At 36.4% G+C, this 16,482-nt stretch overlaps 2 protein-coding genes across 2 annotated transcripts; one reads left to right on the forward strand and one right to left on the reverse strand.

Moving 5' to 3' along the window:
* Nucleotides 1-3,543: 3,543 nt before the first annotated feature.
* LOC113514372 (uncharacterized) lies at nucleotides 3,544-11,390 on the reverse strand. The gene is made up of 3 exons (XM_052897385.1): nucleotides 11,366-11,390; nucleotides 11,182-11,255; nucleotides 3,544-11,065 (listed from the first exon to the last, which is right to left on the reverse strand). Exons 1-3 carry the CDS (start codon nucleotides 11,388-11,390, stop codon nucleotides 5,756-5,758), a joined length of 5,409 nt encoding a protein of 1,802 aa, XP_052753345.1. The 3' UTR covers nucleotides 3,544-5,755.
* A 740-nt stretch (nucleotides 11,391-12,130) lies between these two features.
* Nucleotides 12,131-16,261, forward strand: LOC113514392 (mediator of RNA polymerase II transcription subunit 19). The gene is made up of 3 exons (XM_026898476.3): nucleotides 12,131-12,509; nucleotides 12,585-12,956; nucleotides 15,616-16,261. The coding sequence occupies exons 1-3, from the start codon at nucleotides 12,329-12,331 to the stop codon at nucleotides 15,774-15,776; spliced, it is 714 nt and encodes a 237-aa protein (XP_026754277.1). The 5' UTR covers nucleotides 12,131-12,328; the 3' UTR covers nucleotides 15,777-16,261.
* The last annotated feature ends 221 nt before the right edge of the window (nucleotides 16,262-16,482 follow it).

The raw sequence follows: 16,482 nt of genomic DNA on the forward strand, positions 1-16,482 counted from the left end.
TAGCCCATCATGACAAATTCACCAATGAATCAATCGTGATGATTTCCAGGGGGAACCGCAAGGAGGTCGATCTGCTAGTAATAGGGTTTCTAATTCTCATTACTAACAATTGCTTTTTCCCCAAAAAATCACTGCACCATCAAGATCTTTTTAATTGAATGAAAATGGAATGGTAACCTGCCTGCGCTATCGGTATATAACGGCGGGACACCACTGATGATAGGTGAGGGTCAGCAAGTCAGTTAGCTCATTGTGACAAATTCAAGAATCAACCACGATAATTTACAAAAGAAACTTCGTGGTGGTCGATCTAACAGGATATATTGCTAACAATAGGGCTGCTTGACCGCATTACTAACAATCCCTTTCCCCCCACACCACCAAGATTATCGAGTATAACGTACAAGAAATATTTATTTTTAGAATTATGATTGGGCTGTACTCGTATTATATGTACTTAGAATTATGACACAACGCGAATGTATTTTTCCATTGAATTTTGCACACTCTCAGGATGTCTTGATTTTCAATATCGTGTCATCAAATTCATAATTAACCGGCATTTCTTGCAAATATAGCAATTTGATTGTTTTTGTCGATTTCACAGAACTTGTTTCGACATAAATGTGTAAAAACTTCGAATGGAATAGACGGAGTCAATTTAATTTTATGAGTTATATACAGTAATTGCGTAAAAGTGGAGGAAAAGTGGAGGATATAAACGCATAGATACTCTTGTTAGGAACTCAAGTTGATCTAATCGGAAATCGAACCTGGGATACTTGCACAAAGTAACGTGCCTAACCCACGGAAATGCGCTACGTAAAATTTTTTTTATGGATGAAAAAGGAATGATAGCCCTCCCGCACTACCGATATATTTTGGTGGGGCACCAGTGAGATGAGACGAGAGAGGAGAAATTGAAAGCAAGTCAGTTGGGCCATCGTAACCAATTTAACAAGAATCAACCACAATGGTTTCCGGGGAACCACATAACGCATGGGGGGATCATGGGCGAAACAGTATACTCTGTTATGTCCATGGTACTGCTCATGTCTATAGGCGACGGTTACCACTTTCCATCAGGTGGGCCGTCAGCTTGTTTGCCATTCTAAGTTGTATAAAAAAAATCGACCTGATAGAGTATATCGTCAGTTATGAGGCTGTTACGTATCGTGTGGTCCCGGCACAAAATAGGCCACCCCTTTCTTTTCCATGGGTGTCGTAAGAGGCGATTAAGGGAACTTATTGGTCGAGCGATAGGCAGCAACATCTCTCTTAGAACATCGCCTAAGTCTAACTGTTTTGGCAACAGTTGGATACCAAGCGAGGCATGTACTGGCAGAACCCCACTTTTGGAGGAGACATGTTCAGCAGAGGACAGTAGACGGTTAATATGATGATGACGAATGGGGCTGTTAGACCCCATTACTAACAATCCCTTCTACACTCTCCTCCTCCCACCACGAAAGTCGTGATATTATAACTTTTTTTCATTTAAGAGTTTCCTCTTGTCGGTACAACTAATTCAACGGAAGAAGATCTTCCAGTCAGCTCTATCCCAGGCCATACCCTTGACCTCCCTATCCGACATAACATCTAGTGTTTCTTTTATCTGTCCCATGTAGTTATTCCGCGCTCTTCCTCTTCCTCTTTGGGGGAAAGGGATTGTTAGTAATGGAGACTGAGAATCCCATTGCTAGCAATATACCCAACCAGGTCGACCTCCTCGCGGTTCTCCCTGGAAACTATCATGGTTAATTCCTGATGAATTCATCATGATGGGCTAACTGACCTGTTTTCATTCTCATCTATCACCCTTTACTGGTGCTCCCCCAGTGTATCCCGTTAGCGCAGGCGTGGTTACCATACCATTTTCACACATCAAAAAAAAAAACAGTGTAACGAGGGGGGAAAGGGATTGTTAGCAATGGAGTTTGACAGCCCCATTGCTAGCAATATGCCTTATTAGGTCGACCTCGACGTGGTTCCCTCTGGAAACCATCGTGAACAATTCTTGTTGAATTCGTCACGATGGGCTAATTGACCAACTTCATCCTCACCCGCCGATGTATACCGATAGCGCGGGTGGGGTTACCATTCCATTATCATCCATAAAAAAAAACAGTGTAACGTGTAATACCATACCTACCATACCGCATACCTAACATAGGTACCTACCTAATGAAGGGCGGATATACATTGTTATCACTTTTTACGAACATGTATGTAAAACTGGCACGTCAATGTTAAATTGAATGCTAATTGTATGCAATCAAAACTCAAAATCAGTTGCTTTTGAACATTTAAATGTAACATGAGCGCACCATTGTTTGTGTCATTGTTTTATAATGGTATGAAGGTGACTCCTGATGTTATTACTCGTAAAATAGGGACGTGCCACATTACATAAACATAATGTTCCTCTGGAATTCACTACCTATTGACATAAGACAAATGTCTAATTTGCTTTTAAAATAAACAAATGTTTGGTCTCTATCGTTGCTTTATTGATATTATATCATCATGTATGTGTATATATATATATACTAGCTGACTCGGTAAAAAATGGTGTTTTACCATATACATTATTTCGAGAACTATATATGAAAATATATTGTACTACAATTATTATATTCGATTGCCATTTTGTTAAAAAAAATAAAAAGAAATATATTTAGAGTTGGGTTACCCTTATCATTGAGGGGTATGAAAAATAGATGTTGGTCGATTCTCTGACCTACCCAATATGCACACAAAATTTCATAAATATCGGTAAAGCCGTTTCGGAGGAGTTTGGTAACAAACACCGTGACACGAGAATTTTATATATATATGTTGCAGTCAAAACTCTTAACCAGCCAAAAGTAATATTTATTAGCAAAATCATTCATAAGTACTTTTTTTTATAAATAATCAAATGATAATGAAATGGTAGCCCCGCCTGCGCTGACGGTATACACAAGCGGGGCACCAGTGAGGTGACCATGATATGTGAGAATGAAGAGGCAAATCAGCACATCGTGATGAATACACTTGGAATTCAGCACGATGGTTTCCAGGGGGGACCACGGGGAGGTCGACCTGTTAGACCTAACAATCCCTTCCTCTCAGTCATGAGTACTTTTGACTGAACGGGTTAGTCAAAAGTGGTTTTGAGTGAAAATTATTGGTTACTAGTACTTTTGACTGCAAATTTGCGGTTAGATTAGGTACTTTTAACTGTTATTTTCAAAAGTATTACTGACTAAAGCATACAGTCAAAAGTATTTTTGACTGATTTTGCTAGTCGATAGTACTTTTGGCGGGCTAACAGACCTGCCTTTTCATCTCACCTATTATCCCTCACTGGTGCCCCGCCAATGTATGCCGTTAGCGCAGGCGAGATCTTCATACACTAAAAAAAATCCCCAAGTCTGAAACCTTACATATATATACAGTATAGTTGTAAAATTCTTCACTTACCAAATTTGTTACATGCATTCCTGTTTAGACACAGCGACGATAAATCCATTATTGTAGTTAAAAAGTTAAAACCACAAAAATATTTGGAGTTGTTTATTATCGCCCATAATTTTATATTTAATCAATTAGACATTTACATACGGTAATATCTAAGATAAGTATTTAGCTCAGATGAACTAATAATCCAATATCTATGCTATGTAAGTACTTTTATAGGTACATCGAAAAAAACATTTTACGCGACCTCCACGCAATTCCCCCTGGAAACTATCGTGACTAATTTATCGTTGAACTCGTCATGATAGGCTAACTGACCTGCCTTTTCATTCTCACCTATCACCTCTTACTGGTACCCCGCCAGTCTATACCGATAGCGCAGGCGGGGTGGCCATGCTATTTTCACCCATAAAAAAAACTGCTAGTTAATCACTAACAATTCGTTCTCCTTCTAGTTGGATTAAACCCGTTCTTATCTGCCCCTCTAAACAAGTAACGGTAGATTCGTTTGCCACTTATTTCGGTGACTAACCTAAGAGTCGGGATATGAAGATTTTTGAAACTAACCACTCAGTCATGCGAATTGTAAAAAAAAAAATAAGATTTTACACAATAGCCGAAGAACGTTTTTCGTATGGATGTGGTATTTTAATAAACAAAAGGTGGTTTTTTTTTAATGGATGTAAATGGAATGATAACCCCGCCTGCGCTATCGGTATACACTGGCGGGGCACCAATGAGTGATGATAGGTGAGGATAAAGCAGGTCAGTTAGCCCATCGTGACGAATTCAACAAGAATTGTCCACAATTGTTTTCCAGTGGCAACCACGTGGAGGTTGATCTAATAGGGTATATTGCTGACAATAGGGCGACGGGCGCTTGTTTGCCACCATCGTTGTATAAAAAACTGCCACTCATATATAAAAATAAAAAAAAATATATAGTGTTGACTAGTATAGATGTAAATATTGTAGATAACGAATACCTGTTTTTTTGTGGGTGATAATGGAATGGTAACCCCACCCGCGCTATCGGTATACACCGGCGGAGCACCACTGAAAGATGATAGGTGAGGATGAAGCAGGCCAGTTAGCCCATCGTGACGAATTCAACAAGAATTGTTCACGATGGTTTCCAGGGGGAACCACGTGGAGGTCGACCTGATAGGGTATATTGCTAGCAATGGGGCTGTCAAACTCCATTGTTAACAACTCCTTTCCCCCCAACTAATACCTGTTAGTAAGTGCTTAAGTAATTGGAACCGGTACTAGAGTTCATTACTCACCATAAGACTGCCTTCTACAAATATATAAGCGTCAGCTACTTTTAGTTGCCATCACAGTGATACCAAAGCGTTCGAAGACACGAGCGTTGATAACGGGTTATCTGTTACGAAGCGCACACATTGATTTTTTAACGATTAAAAGGCCCTGCGATTGATCTCCATCTTACCTGAATTAGTGGGACACGAACCACCTTTTCACTTTCGCCTTAAAAAGTCTAATATGTCTGAATAACCAGACACAACATGGAAGTACCTTTGTCCTATATGCATGCAGACCCTCTGTCCGTTGCGGCGTCGTGCAGTCAGTCCGATGCCGAAAGAGCGATGGATGGTAATAAGATCATTGGGTACTTTTTTTTAATGGATGATAATAAAATGGTAACCCCGCCTGCGCTATCGGAATACACTGGCGAGGCACTAGTGAGGGTTAATTGGTGAGGATGAAAAGACAAGTCAGTTAGCCCATCGTGACTAATTCAATGGTCAAAACTAATTCAAATTAGTCACGATAGTTTCCAGGGGGAACCGCGTGGAAGTCGGCCCGATAGGTTATATTGATAGCAATAGGAACTAACCTCTCCATTACTAACAATCCCTTCCCCCCTATTACGTATTATTGTATTTGCAAATTCAAAAGACGCCTGCTAAAATGTTGTCAGAATTGTATGTGCGCGTCTTCGGGTGGAGACTGGAATGGAATTCTTTTTGGATACGTTAATTTTAGAAATAAAAACAGATGTTGGTATCAAAAATCGGATTTATATTTCCGTTCTGCTGTAGTATGTTAATGTCAGTAACAATTTGCCAGGTTACAGAGTTGGCTGCACAGCCGTTATCAAGCATAACATGTACTTTTATAACAATGATACATTTCTTCAGACCTAATAACCTAGAACTTACACGAACTACCTAAAAAGATATACAGGTAAAGCTAATTATCTACAATCCTCAATAAGTTATATACATATATCAGTACAGTAAGTTATATAATATATATACATTTAGACTTATCTGTAACCTGAGAAACTTTGATTTTTTCTACATTCTGGACAGTACCATCTACCTTTAGGAGGCACCATAATACCGACACACTCAAAGTGAAACCATTCAATGGAACAACCTTCGGCGTCGCAGGCGATCATCTCGGATACCTCGTCGTAGGGACATCGGCAGTAGCAGTACACGCTCTCGCCCTCCCGTGCTTGGCGCACAACAGGCCTTTGGAATGGATAAGGTAGACTCGAAGTGCCAGAATTCAAATAAGTGGGTGGCGGAATAGGGGCTGGTGCCTGATAGTTATTTGGTTGACATATTTCCAGGTTGCCTTCGTCACTTGAATCGGAGTCACTGGATTCTAAAGATTCGGAGTTCATTAAGATTTTTGGAGGCTCAGGGTCTGGAATGGGTGTAGTTAATCTTATAGGCTCTGTGTAATTGTACATTCTCTGAGGGGTTACTGTTGACGGTAATTCTTTTTTTGCTTTGTGCGTCACAGGAGAAGGCAGGTCCTCTTTTCTCCATTCTAATTTAGGCGGCTGATATGGTTTTAATGCGGTCAAACTGGAAGGTGTTTCCTCATCACTTGAATAACCATAAAATTTGTTCGGGACTCGTCTTCGTTTCGATGCTCTTTTGTTTTGGGTAGCTACGATAGGTGTGCTGCTAGTACTGGTAGGTGCAAGCTTCGCGGGCACTTCTGGTAATTGAACGGTATTAGATTGTAAAGATATTGTTATTTTATTTGGTAGTAAAGGTTGTGCAGCCTCTACATCCGATTTTGATATAACTTCTTTAGGAATGTTAATTTTTATAGGAGCATGCTTTTTAGAACTCTTTGACTTCTTTTTCTTTTTACTTTTCTTCTTGCTAAATACTTGTTTTTCTTTCGTTTCTATTGCATCTTTTGTTTCTATAGCATCTTTAGTTTCTATTGCATCTTTTGTTTCAATTTGTTCCTTTGTCTCCGTTTCCTCTTTTACAGGTGTTGTTGAACGACTAGCGTCACCTGATACGGATCCACCATCAGATGGTGCTACTGAAGCCAAAAGAATAGATTGATTACGTTTTTCTGTGTGTAACTTATTCGCTATTTTTTGAGGATGTTTATCATAAAACTCTTCATCAGTTTCACTTTCGTCAGTTTCTAAATCGGTCTCAGGAATGGGCGGTTCTGTCTTTTCTGGAATTAAAACTGGGGTCTCAGACATACCCATGACGTCAACATTAGACCCATTACTCAATCTTCTATTAGGTAGTGTCTTTTTTAGCTGCTTTTTCTTCTTCTTTTCATTACCAGATTCATCAGAAGAATCGGAATCAGATGAACTACTTGATGATAAACCGCTGCTTGAAGAACAACTACAATTTGAACCACATGAACAGCTTGAATCACTGTCACTACTACTACTACTTGAAGAGGATAAATCACCATGCCTTTTTTTCGGTGACTTCTTATTTTTCTTTTTATCTATACCAAATGATTCATCATCACCATTTAAGTCTGAAGGTATTAGACAATAGTCATGATCAGATTCACACACATGTTTTCTAATGGGAACTAAAGGTGGAGTCTTTTCTTTTTGCTTTTCCACTTTGGCCTGATATTTCTTGAAATTATCCCATATGTCAAGAACTTGCTGCTCACTGGGTTTTTCTTCTTCTATTTGTGATAGGTTCTCGTCTGTTAAAGCAAGCAACTCTTCATTTGGTTTAGTAATATCATTATGGTTAACAGTAGTTTCAGATTTTTCTTCTTCTGGTTTTTGATCTGGTATATCTTCTTTTTTAGTAGGAGGTATTCCAGTATCAGATTCGTCACTATCACTTTCTGATAAATCTAAAGCCGGCAAATTCACATCTAATAGTAAAGCATCCTTTTCTTTCATTTTTTTCTTTTTTGCTTTTTTGGATAGTTGCTCCGTTCCAGCCTCAGCAGTACGTTTTAAAGTACCGGCTTCCACTTTCGAATTGTCATTAATCAAATCAATAATAGGAATTGGTTCCTTGGATGCCTCTAATGGCGTATCTTTTGTAGGCGATGGATCTTCATTTAAATCTTCTATTATCATTTTTTTTCTATGTTCATCAATGTGTTTAACCAATAATTTTTTTGAAACAAATTTTTCAGTACATCCATCTTCAGTGCAAGCATGAGGATAGTCATCTGAATGAAATCTTTTATGCACTTTCAAATAAACTGCTTTCGTAAACTGCAAACTACATTCTTCACATGTAAATACTGCAGGTGGTGAGCAGAAATGATAAACATGAGGCCATTTTTTCTGGAGACACTTTTTACACATTACACTTTCAGTGCCATGTTTCCAAAACAAATGATTAGTAATATCAAGCTTATTTCTGTAGGCAATGCCACAACGATAACAAAGATGATGTAATTTATGCTTCCAAACATGATTCGATAAACGGGATTGATTATGACAGAATTCCAAACATACATCACAAGTGTGATGCATCTTTCTAAGATGTACCATTAATCTAAATGATGATGGTATAGTATCTACACTGCATAAACAGCATCTATATTTGACTTCATATTCTGAATCATATGTTCCTGGACACAAATGACACAATAGCTCACTATAACTATAGAAATTAGACTTACACATAACACATAGTAAGATGGTTTTTTGATGCATTTTACGATTATGTAAATAGAGATCTTTATGTATAGCAGTTTTAAAATAACACTGAAAACACTCAAACAGATGGTCATACTGCACCTCGTCATACATTTCAGCACTATCATAAGAGTTCAAATTTATAAATACAGATATCAGTTCCTCTGCTCCTGTCTTCAATTTGGCTGTAATTGTCTCTGGCAATAATTCTTCTGCTGTGATACTATCAACAGTGGCCGAAAACCGATGCTGGGCTACCATATGTAAAGCGAGCTGTTCACAATTCACTGCAATTTTACGAACATGATTGCAGTAAATACAGTTTGGGGCTGTTGATGCTAAGAATACCTTTAATAGATCTTTCAAAGGATATTTGTCCAGTGGCCTATCTAATGACAATTCAGTAACTGGAATTTCCGGTTCCTCTATTTTTGGTTCAACAATTGTGTCATTGTCTGTTGGTTCAGTCTTAGGTTCCACTTGTTCAAAATCAGTAGGCATTTGTGTTTCATCAACCTCTTGTTTTGGTACTGTAACTATGTCCCCAACTTCCTCATTTTGCTCAGGTTTTTCCTCGAGTGGCTGGAACTGCGGCACTATTTCCATTTGTGGTATTTGTTGTTTATTATTTTCTGACTCAATTGTAGTACTATTTTCATCAACTGTCAATTTATCACTGACATCACTATCTGATGAATAATCACTTGAGGAGTCTTTATCCAAAAGTTCTTTAGGAACTCTAACTGTCAGTTTTGGTACCCTGTTCAATGTATTAATGTCTTCTATTTTATTATCATAAATTGTAGATTTTATTACATTTTCTGGTTTATTTTCAGGAGGCTTTGATACTGTTTCTAAATTATTATTTAACAGGGTTTTCATTGTAGTTTCTTTATTATTTTCTATAATAGTTGTTTTCACAAATGGACTGTCAGCTTTATCACAAATTGTCATTTTTATTGATGGTGGTTTTGATTGAGTTAATGTGTCTGCTGGAGTTTCTTTTTCATAACGCTTTGGTGGCCTTCTTACTCGGGTCGGTGGTTTATGTGCATTAAATTGTCCAATTGTTGGATCTACTGTTGAATTAATAATAATTGGTGAGTTAGCTTTATTTAAACTAAGTTTTAATTTAATACCACATTCTTTTTCCTTTTCGGCAGGCAAAATAACAGCTTCTTCTGGCTTTGATGGAAAATCATCATTAGAACACTGATTAAATTCATCAGGGATTGGTGAATTACTCTCATCTGACTGGTCTAAACCATCATCACCATTTGGATGTGATACTTTGGTTGTATCTGAACTCAAGTTATTTTCATGTATAGGACTTCCTTCTGGTTTAATACTAGAACTGTCCAATTCCATACCTGAGTCAATTGTGTTACTAGTATCCTTACTAGCAGTGGCAGAGGTCTCAGAACTCACACTTGTGTCACTACTGGCGGGTTCACAGTCTACTAACCCTACTGGGGCTCTCTGTGTTTGAGATGTTACCGTTTCAAGTTTAGTTTCATTTGCATACACTTTTTTGTCACTAACAGGTTTTGCTAATGGGTTTACTACACTCAAGGGACCATTTGTCGATGCTTCATTACAATTTTTTATATTCTTCATATTGTTAGTTTTCACTGCATTTTTACTAATAAGAACAGGCACAGGTTTTGGCTTAATATTGTTACAGTCATGATTGAAAAAATCATCTTGTTCACTGCAGATCTCATCACAAGCACAACACATTAAATAAAGTGTTCCTTTATACACATCCATAAATTCTTTTTTATTCTCATAATTGAACTCTTGGACATTATGTTTATTAGTCAAATGCAATGACAACTTTTCAGCTTTTGAAAACATGCCTAAGCAGAACAAACAAATATGCCTATTGTGTACTTCTCGCATGTGCAAAAAGAGATTCCAGTTCTCATAGTAAGTACCGCAAGCCGAACACAAGTATACTTTTCTTGTCACTCTTGATGGGCCACCGGAGCTCACCTCTGCAGTCGGAGTCACTTCAGGACTTAGCGTTGGTTCTTTTGCTTGAGCACGACACACTAATTGATGGTCTTTCAACATTGCCAATGTTTTAAAGGACATAGAACAACACTTCCTACATTTGAACTTTACCATAGGCTGTAAACCCAAGCTTTGTGCATATTCTTTTAATTGAGGTCCTTTTTCAATCTTACCCTTTTTGAACTGTAACAATTGGCTTTTGGGCACGAGCCGAGGTGTGGGCTTGTCTTGCTCATTATCCACTGCACTACACCCCATTTGTGAGGTGACATGATGAAATTGATTTTTGTCTACACGCTTAGGATTGAGCTTCGGTATTCTAGGAATAGAATTGGGTGCTGATTTTGTATCACTAGTTTTAAACACGGGCAGTTTTTTCTTTTTAACCGAACTGTAGTACTGAAGTGAATTATCCACAAATGGTCTTTTGCCAAGATGTATTCTTAAAGGGTTTATACGTTTTCGGAACTTCTCGTCCTTGGCGACGTCAACGTTGGGGCGGCACTGATTGTACGGGTCGTCTGAGGGATTCGACGTTTCCCCGATAGGGTCGTGTCCATTAGACGTTAATTTTGTTTGTCGTTCACTATATAAGTTTGCCAATAACGCTGAGGCGATTTTATCGTCTTTCGTATTGAGAACATTACCATCTTCCATAATTTTCTGAAAAAATATATAAAACACGTGATTAATTCTTGGAAACAAAAGACGTTCAATTAATGAGGAAATAGAATTTGAATGGACATAGTATTAATGAGAAAATAATTTTATATCCGTACCTCTAAAATCGTACGTCCAGTACGAGTACAATAACAAAGATTTGTTTCCGCGCATCCGTTTAGGCAGTGCAATCCTTACATCAGGCTTACTGTGAGGCAGCCGCGGGCTGATCATTCCCGTAAAATGGCGTCACTTCGCTCAGCGAAGAATGGTAATATCAGAAGCGTTGTTGTAGATTTGTACCACTTGTATCACAATTCACAAACATTTTCCAGGTTTTGCATTGCACAAATATTGATGAATAAACTAGAATAATAGCGGTTTACTGTTTATTTCCAAACAATTAAAGAAAACTGTAGCACGTTACGAGAAGCTAATTCACGAACCATAGACTAAAGTTTTATTTTCTTAAATTTTTGCTTTTTTTCTACAGAGTAACTCAAACAACAGACCCGTGTTTTTTTTTCTTTAACAAAACTAATTTAACTAAAATACATAAATTGCCATAAGTAGGTAATTGTAGGTAGGTACAATTAAATAAATTTATTCATAAAATTTTCCGAAAAATAACATCACATACAGCTAAATACTTTAGAACGGGGTAAATACGAACAATTTGAAATTTTTTTCAAGTCAATCTATCTGTATAATAAAATTTAATGATTCGATATATGTGTATTCCAGGGTATAATTTTTAAAATTCGATTATTTATTATTAACTAAATAAAGCAACTGATTTTTTTTTAATCTGGTATATATTGGGGTATATAGAAAAAGAAGATTTTAGACGATTTCAAGAAATTTTACGGATTGTACGTCAAATCATCAAATGTTATACAGATAGATTGACTTAAAAAAAATTGAAACGGAATTTTAAATTGTTCTTAGTCACCTCGTTTTAAAGTATTTAGTTGTGGTATTTAGCAACTTAATTAGAAAATCTGAAAGTTAGCAACACTAACTTGAGCCTAAAAAAACCTCTTGTGGAACAAAATATCTTTCTAATCTGTGAACGAAAACCACTTGGCAACACTGATAGTACAACACCATTAAAAAAATTTGCTTCTACTTACTTGAATTGTATTATTTATTTTGTAGTTTATTTGCAGCGTTGTCAAAAAGGAAGTGTTCAATTGTAGATTTGATAATTCTTTTTAATGCTATCCCTTTAATTTATGTTCAAGAGATAGACAATGCTGATGCAAGATGATGTCTGATCAGTTTAGAAAGGTAGAACCGTATTCTCCGAAATCATCGCCAAGAGGGGCGAGGTCACCCGTCGTCTCTCGTCAGGACTCGTCTGGTACTCTGAAGACGACAATCTCACTTGGCAAAAACCCTTCTATAGTGCACAGTGGACCATTCTATTTGATGAAAGAGCCTCCAGGTAACATTATCCTCTATTGATCTCGTCTACATTTAGGTAATAAAACATGTTATAAATGAAAAACCTTTTTTACAGGAGAATGTGAGCTCACAGGGGCCACTAATTTGATGGCTTTTTATGGGCTAGAGCACTCATATAGTAAATTCAATGGGAAAAAACTGAAGGAGTCATTATCATCGTTCCTCCCAAATCTTCCTGGTATAGTTGATGGACCTGGACAAGAAGACAATAGCACCTTGGGTTCAGTTATTGCTAAAAGACCCATTGGTGGCAAGGATTTGCTGCCACTTACTAGTGCACAGCTAGCTGGTTTCAGATTACACCCTGGTCCTTTACCAGAACAATATCGGTATGTGAGTGCCACACCGCCAAAAAGACATAAAAGTAAGCATAAGAAACATAAGCACAAAGACGGAGTGCCACCAGGACAAGACACACCATTACAAGGTAAGATTTTAATTTAAAAATATATTAAAGATACTCTCCAACTCCCTTACCTTCTCATTGTACTGGCTTTGTATGAAATTCTTTTATCTTGCATTCTTTATGGCTCTGGAAAATGCTCCCTGATACTATTAAGAGACTTCCGACTAAACTGAATTTTAAAAAAAATGTTTACACTCACTATTTGAGCAATAACTGCTATTTATTATTCTCATCTTTGTGCATAATATAGTATATGTTACATATGTATAAGTATATTTGTTATTTATATGTATATATTTATTTGTTTATGTATTTAAATTCTATTATGATATATGTATATCAATTATACTATTATCACATTCGAATATTCTAACACTTCCCTACTTTCCTAACTGGTAGAGAATGCTTTTGTTTTGTATGTATTTTTTTTAATGGATGTTAATAGAATTGTAACCCTGCCTGTGATATCGGTATACGGTGGCAGGGATGAAAAGGCAAGTCAGTTAGCCCATTGTTATGAATTCCACTAGAATTAACCATGACGGCTTCCAGGGAAAACTGCATGGATGCTAACCTGATAGGGTGTATTGCTAGCAATGGGTCAATTAGACCCCATTACTAACAATCCCTTCCCCTTCCTATTACTTATATTGTTTATACTGTGTTTAAATCCATCCTAAGGTTGCCTGGAAGAAATAGCCATATAGTGATAAGGCCGCCCATTGTTGTCTCTTGATTTTAATTTTATCTAATAAAGTATTCATTATGTTTGTTTATTCATTACATATTGTTAATAATTATAATCTGTATCATTCTTTAAAGGGAACAATAAAAACTCTATGTTTTTATTGATTCATTCATATTCATTAACAAATTAGGCTTATCTTTTTCCAGCAGTGGACAGTTAACAACTCATATGATGATAATTAATAATTTATTAATAACAATATTCTCTGTGTAGGTGCTTAAAGAACATTACAATAATATAATTATTATGAAATATATATACAGTGACAAATAAGACCAGATAATCCTAAGAAATGGCAATACTGAGGAGTACTATGGACATTACAGTGCATTTTATCTTAGCCATAGTATTATGGTTAAAATATAATATGCTATATTATAATTATTGTTAAAATATATTTAAACCATGGTTAGGTTAGGTTTACATTCCATTATTTAATTTCTTTCTTTTATTGAAATTTTTTTGTAACATCATACATGGCTGCTACAGATTTTCTTTTATGCAACTTATAATAGCAAACCAGCAGATGGCCCACTTGATGCAAAGTAGTAATAGTTGAAATATGAACAGTACCTTGGGCATAACAAAGTATGCATGGTTTGAAGGGTAGGATATGGTAGTGAATTTACAGGGTACAGAGGAATAACACCTGAGTCCTCAGGAATGGCAATGCATGGGGATATCATGGGCAAAACAGTATACTCTGTTATGTCCATGGTGCTTCTTTTGTCTATAGATGACGATTACAACTTTCCATCAGGTAGGCCATCAGTTTGTCATTGTAAGTTGCATAAAAAAAAATCATCTCCATGCCCTCTCTGTCCATACATATGTACATCTCTTGATTCATTTACTTTTATATAATGCATCCCTTACCTACAAACTTTACATGATAATGAGTTGGAAGCCATACAAGAGCCATTTCAAATTTATCAATAAAAACTGTATAGTGCATAACAAAAAAAAATTGTGTCATCCATGATAACCTTCATGTTTTGCCATTGCTGAGGACTAAAGTGTTATACTTCTATACTTTGTAATTTCATTGTAATTTTTAACTGAAACACAGACATGCAAACACAACATTACAGTAAAAACATGAATGAGGCAGATTTACCCAAGCATATTAAGGTTGGATAGCACTAGTACTAAAGTCTATGAGTGGTTACTATGGTTTCCATCATATCACTCGTTAAAAACCTGAATAAATGTGTTTTTTTTTTTATACAACTTAGAATGGCAAACAAGCTGACGGCCCGCCTGATGGAATGAAGTGGTAACCGTTGCCTATAGACATGAGCAGTACCATGGACATAACAGAGTATACTGTTCCGCCCATGATACCCCCCATGCGTTGCTATTCCTGAGGACTCGGGTGTTGTTCCTCTGTACCCTGTAAATTCACGCCATATCCCACCCTCCAAACAGAAACAAAGCCATGTAAACACAACTGCTTCACGGTTGAAACACGAATAAATGTGTGTGTCGATATATTATGTTTTGCAAATTGTATAAGTGTATATCTGTCCAGTCTTCATTAAAATTCCCCTAAATTTGTTTATTTATTTATTACATTCTATAATATAAAAAGTAGATAACATTTCGACTTCAATTATGGACCCTATTGGGCACAGCAAGTTGGGGAGAGAGAGAGAGAGGGAGAAATTCCCCTAATGTTGATCTGGTATACACCAGTGTATATACACCATAATATTAGTCTACTTTCATACTACATCTTATCATCAGTTTGGTAAGCCACTCTGTTCAATCTATATTAGATGACATTTGTACATTCTCTTTCTCTCTCTTTGATAGATAGGTAGATCTGGTAGATATCAGCGCTGTTGCAATTAACTTGTTGCACGGCATGTTGAGTGTTATATGTGTTTATATGCAAAGAGATTCCTGTTAAATTATATTTTTACATTATAGATTCTTCAAATCCTGATCCTTATGAGAAGAAACACAAAAAGCAGAAGAGACATGACGATGACAAGGAACGGAAGAAAAGAAAAAAGGAAAAGAAGAGAAAAAAACAGAAACACAGCCCGGAACATGGAGGCCTCACACCAAACCAGCATCCTGTAGCTTAATTGACAAAATAGTCTTTAGGTTATGGCTAATATTGGGTCCAAAGAGAATTTCATTAGCTCACTTAAAATATAAATAATGTAGTTGACAATTATAAAACACCTTTGAACAAATGTAATTTCTGACAACAAAAAAAAAGCTTAAAAACTGATGTCCCTGACACCAAAAGGATTTTAATGAGATTGAACGTTTATTATCACTGACTTTACATTTAATAGAATTTTAAAAATATTATTTATGAACTGTCTATATCTTATTTTATGTGTATTTATTTAAAACTCAATTATACACTAATCATTTGTCAGTGTTATTTGCAAATAGTTTCAAAATAAAATTCACTATAATGGCGTCAGCGGCTTTGAGTTTTAATTAGAATATAATTGTGTCGTGAGCATGATGATTATATGTTCTCTTTGGACTTGACATCTCAAACTATGTTAAGGAATTAGCTAATGATATTAAGTTTATTATAAGCTTGTTTTTGAAATGGGTTTTTTATTTTAAACTCTAGTAATATTTTAACTGTGTAAAATTTATGAAGACGTATGGATGGATATTTATTACTCTATCATGCGCGCTACTGAGCGGATTTAGAAGAAATTTGATACACGGATAGGTCATATCATAGTTTAGCATATAGGGTACTTTACATACGAAACGTCGGCAATAAAGAAGCAAATGTGTAGGTACTATTTACCTGTAAAGGCT

This window comes from Galleria mellonella, unplaced genomic scaffold, assembly GCF_026898425.1.
Source record: "Galleria mellonella isolate WM207_F2 unplaced genomic scaffold, CSIRO_AGI_GalMel_v1 utg103, whole genome shotgun sequence".
Taxonomy (NCBI): Eukaryota; Metazoa; Arthropoda; class Insecta; order Lepidoptera; family Pyralidae; genus Galleria; species Galleria mellonella.

What these genes read in the sequence shown, in the direction of transcription:
- LOC113514372 (XM_052897385.1), bottom strand. Translation starts at nt 11,390, where the DNA reads ATGTTTGTGAATTGTGATACAAGTG. An exon ending in TGTGAATTGTGATACAAGTG is followed by an intron (nt 11,256 to 11,365) that starts GTACAAATCTAC and finishes GCCTGATGTAAG; the next exon opens with GATTGCACTGCCTAAACGGA. An exon ending in CTGGACGTACGATTTTAGAG is followed by an intron (nt 11,066 to 11,181) that starts GTACGGATATAA and finishes ATATTTTTTCAG; the next exon opens with AAAATTATGGAAGATGGTAA.
- LOC113514392 (XM_026898476.3), top strand. Translation starts at nt 12,329, where the DNA reads ATGATGTCTGATCAGTTTAGAAAGGTAGAACCGTATTCTCCGAAATCA. An exon ending in TTTGATGAAAGAGCCTCCAG is followed by an intron (nt 12,510 to 12,584) that starts GTAACATTATCC and finishes CCTTTTTTACAG; the next exon opens with GAGAATGTGAGCTCACAGGG. An exon ending in ACAAGACACACCATTACAAG is followed by an intron (nt 12,957 to 15,615) that starts GTAAGATTTTAA and finishes TTTACATTATAG; the next exon opens with ATTCTTCAAATCCTGATCCT.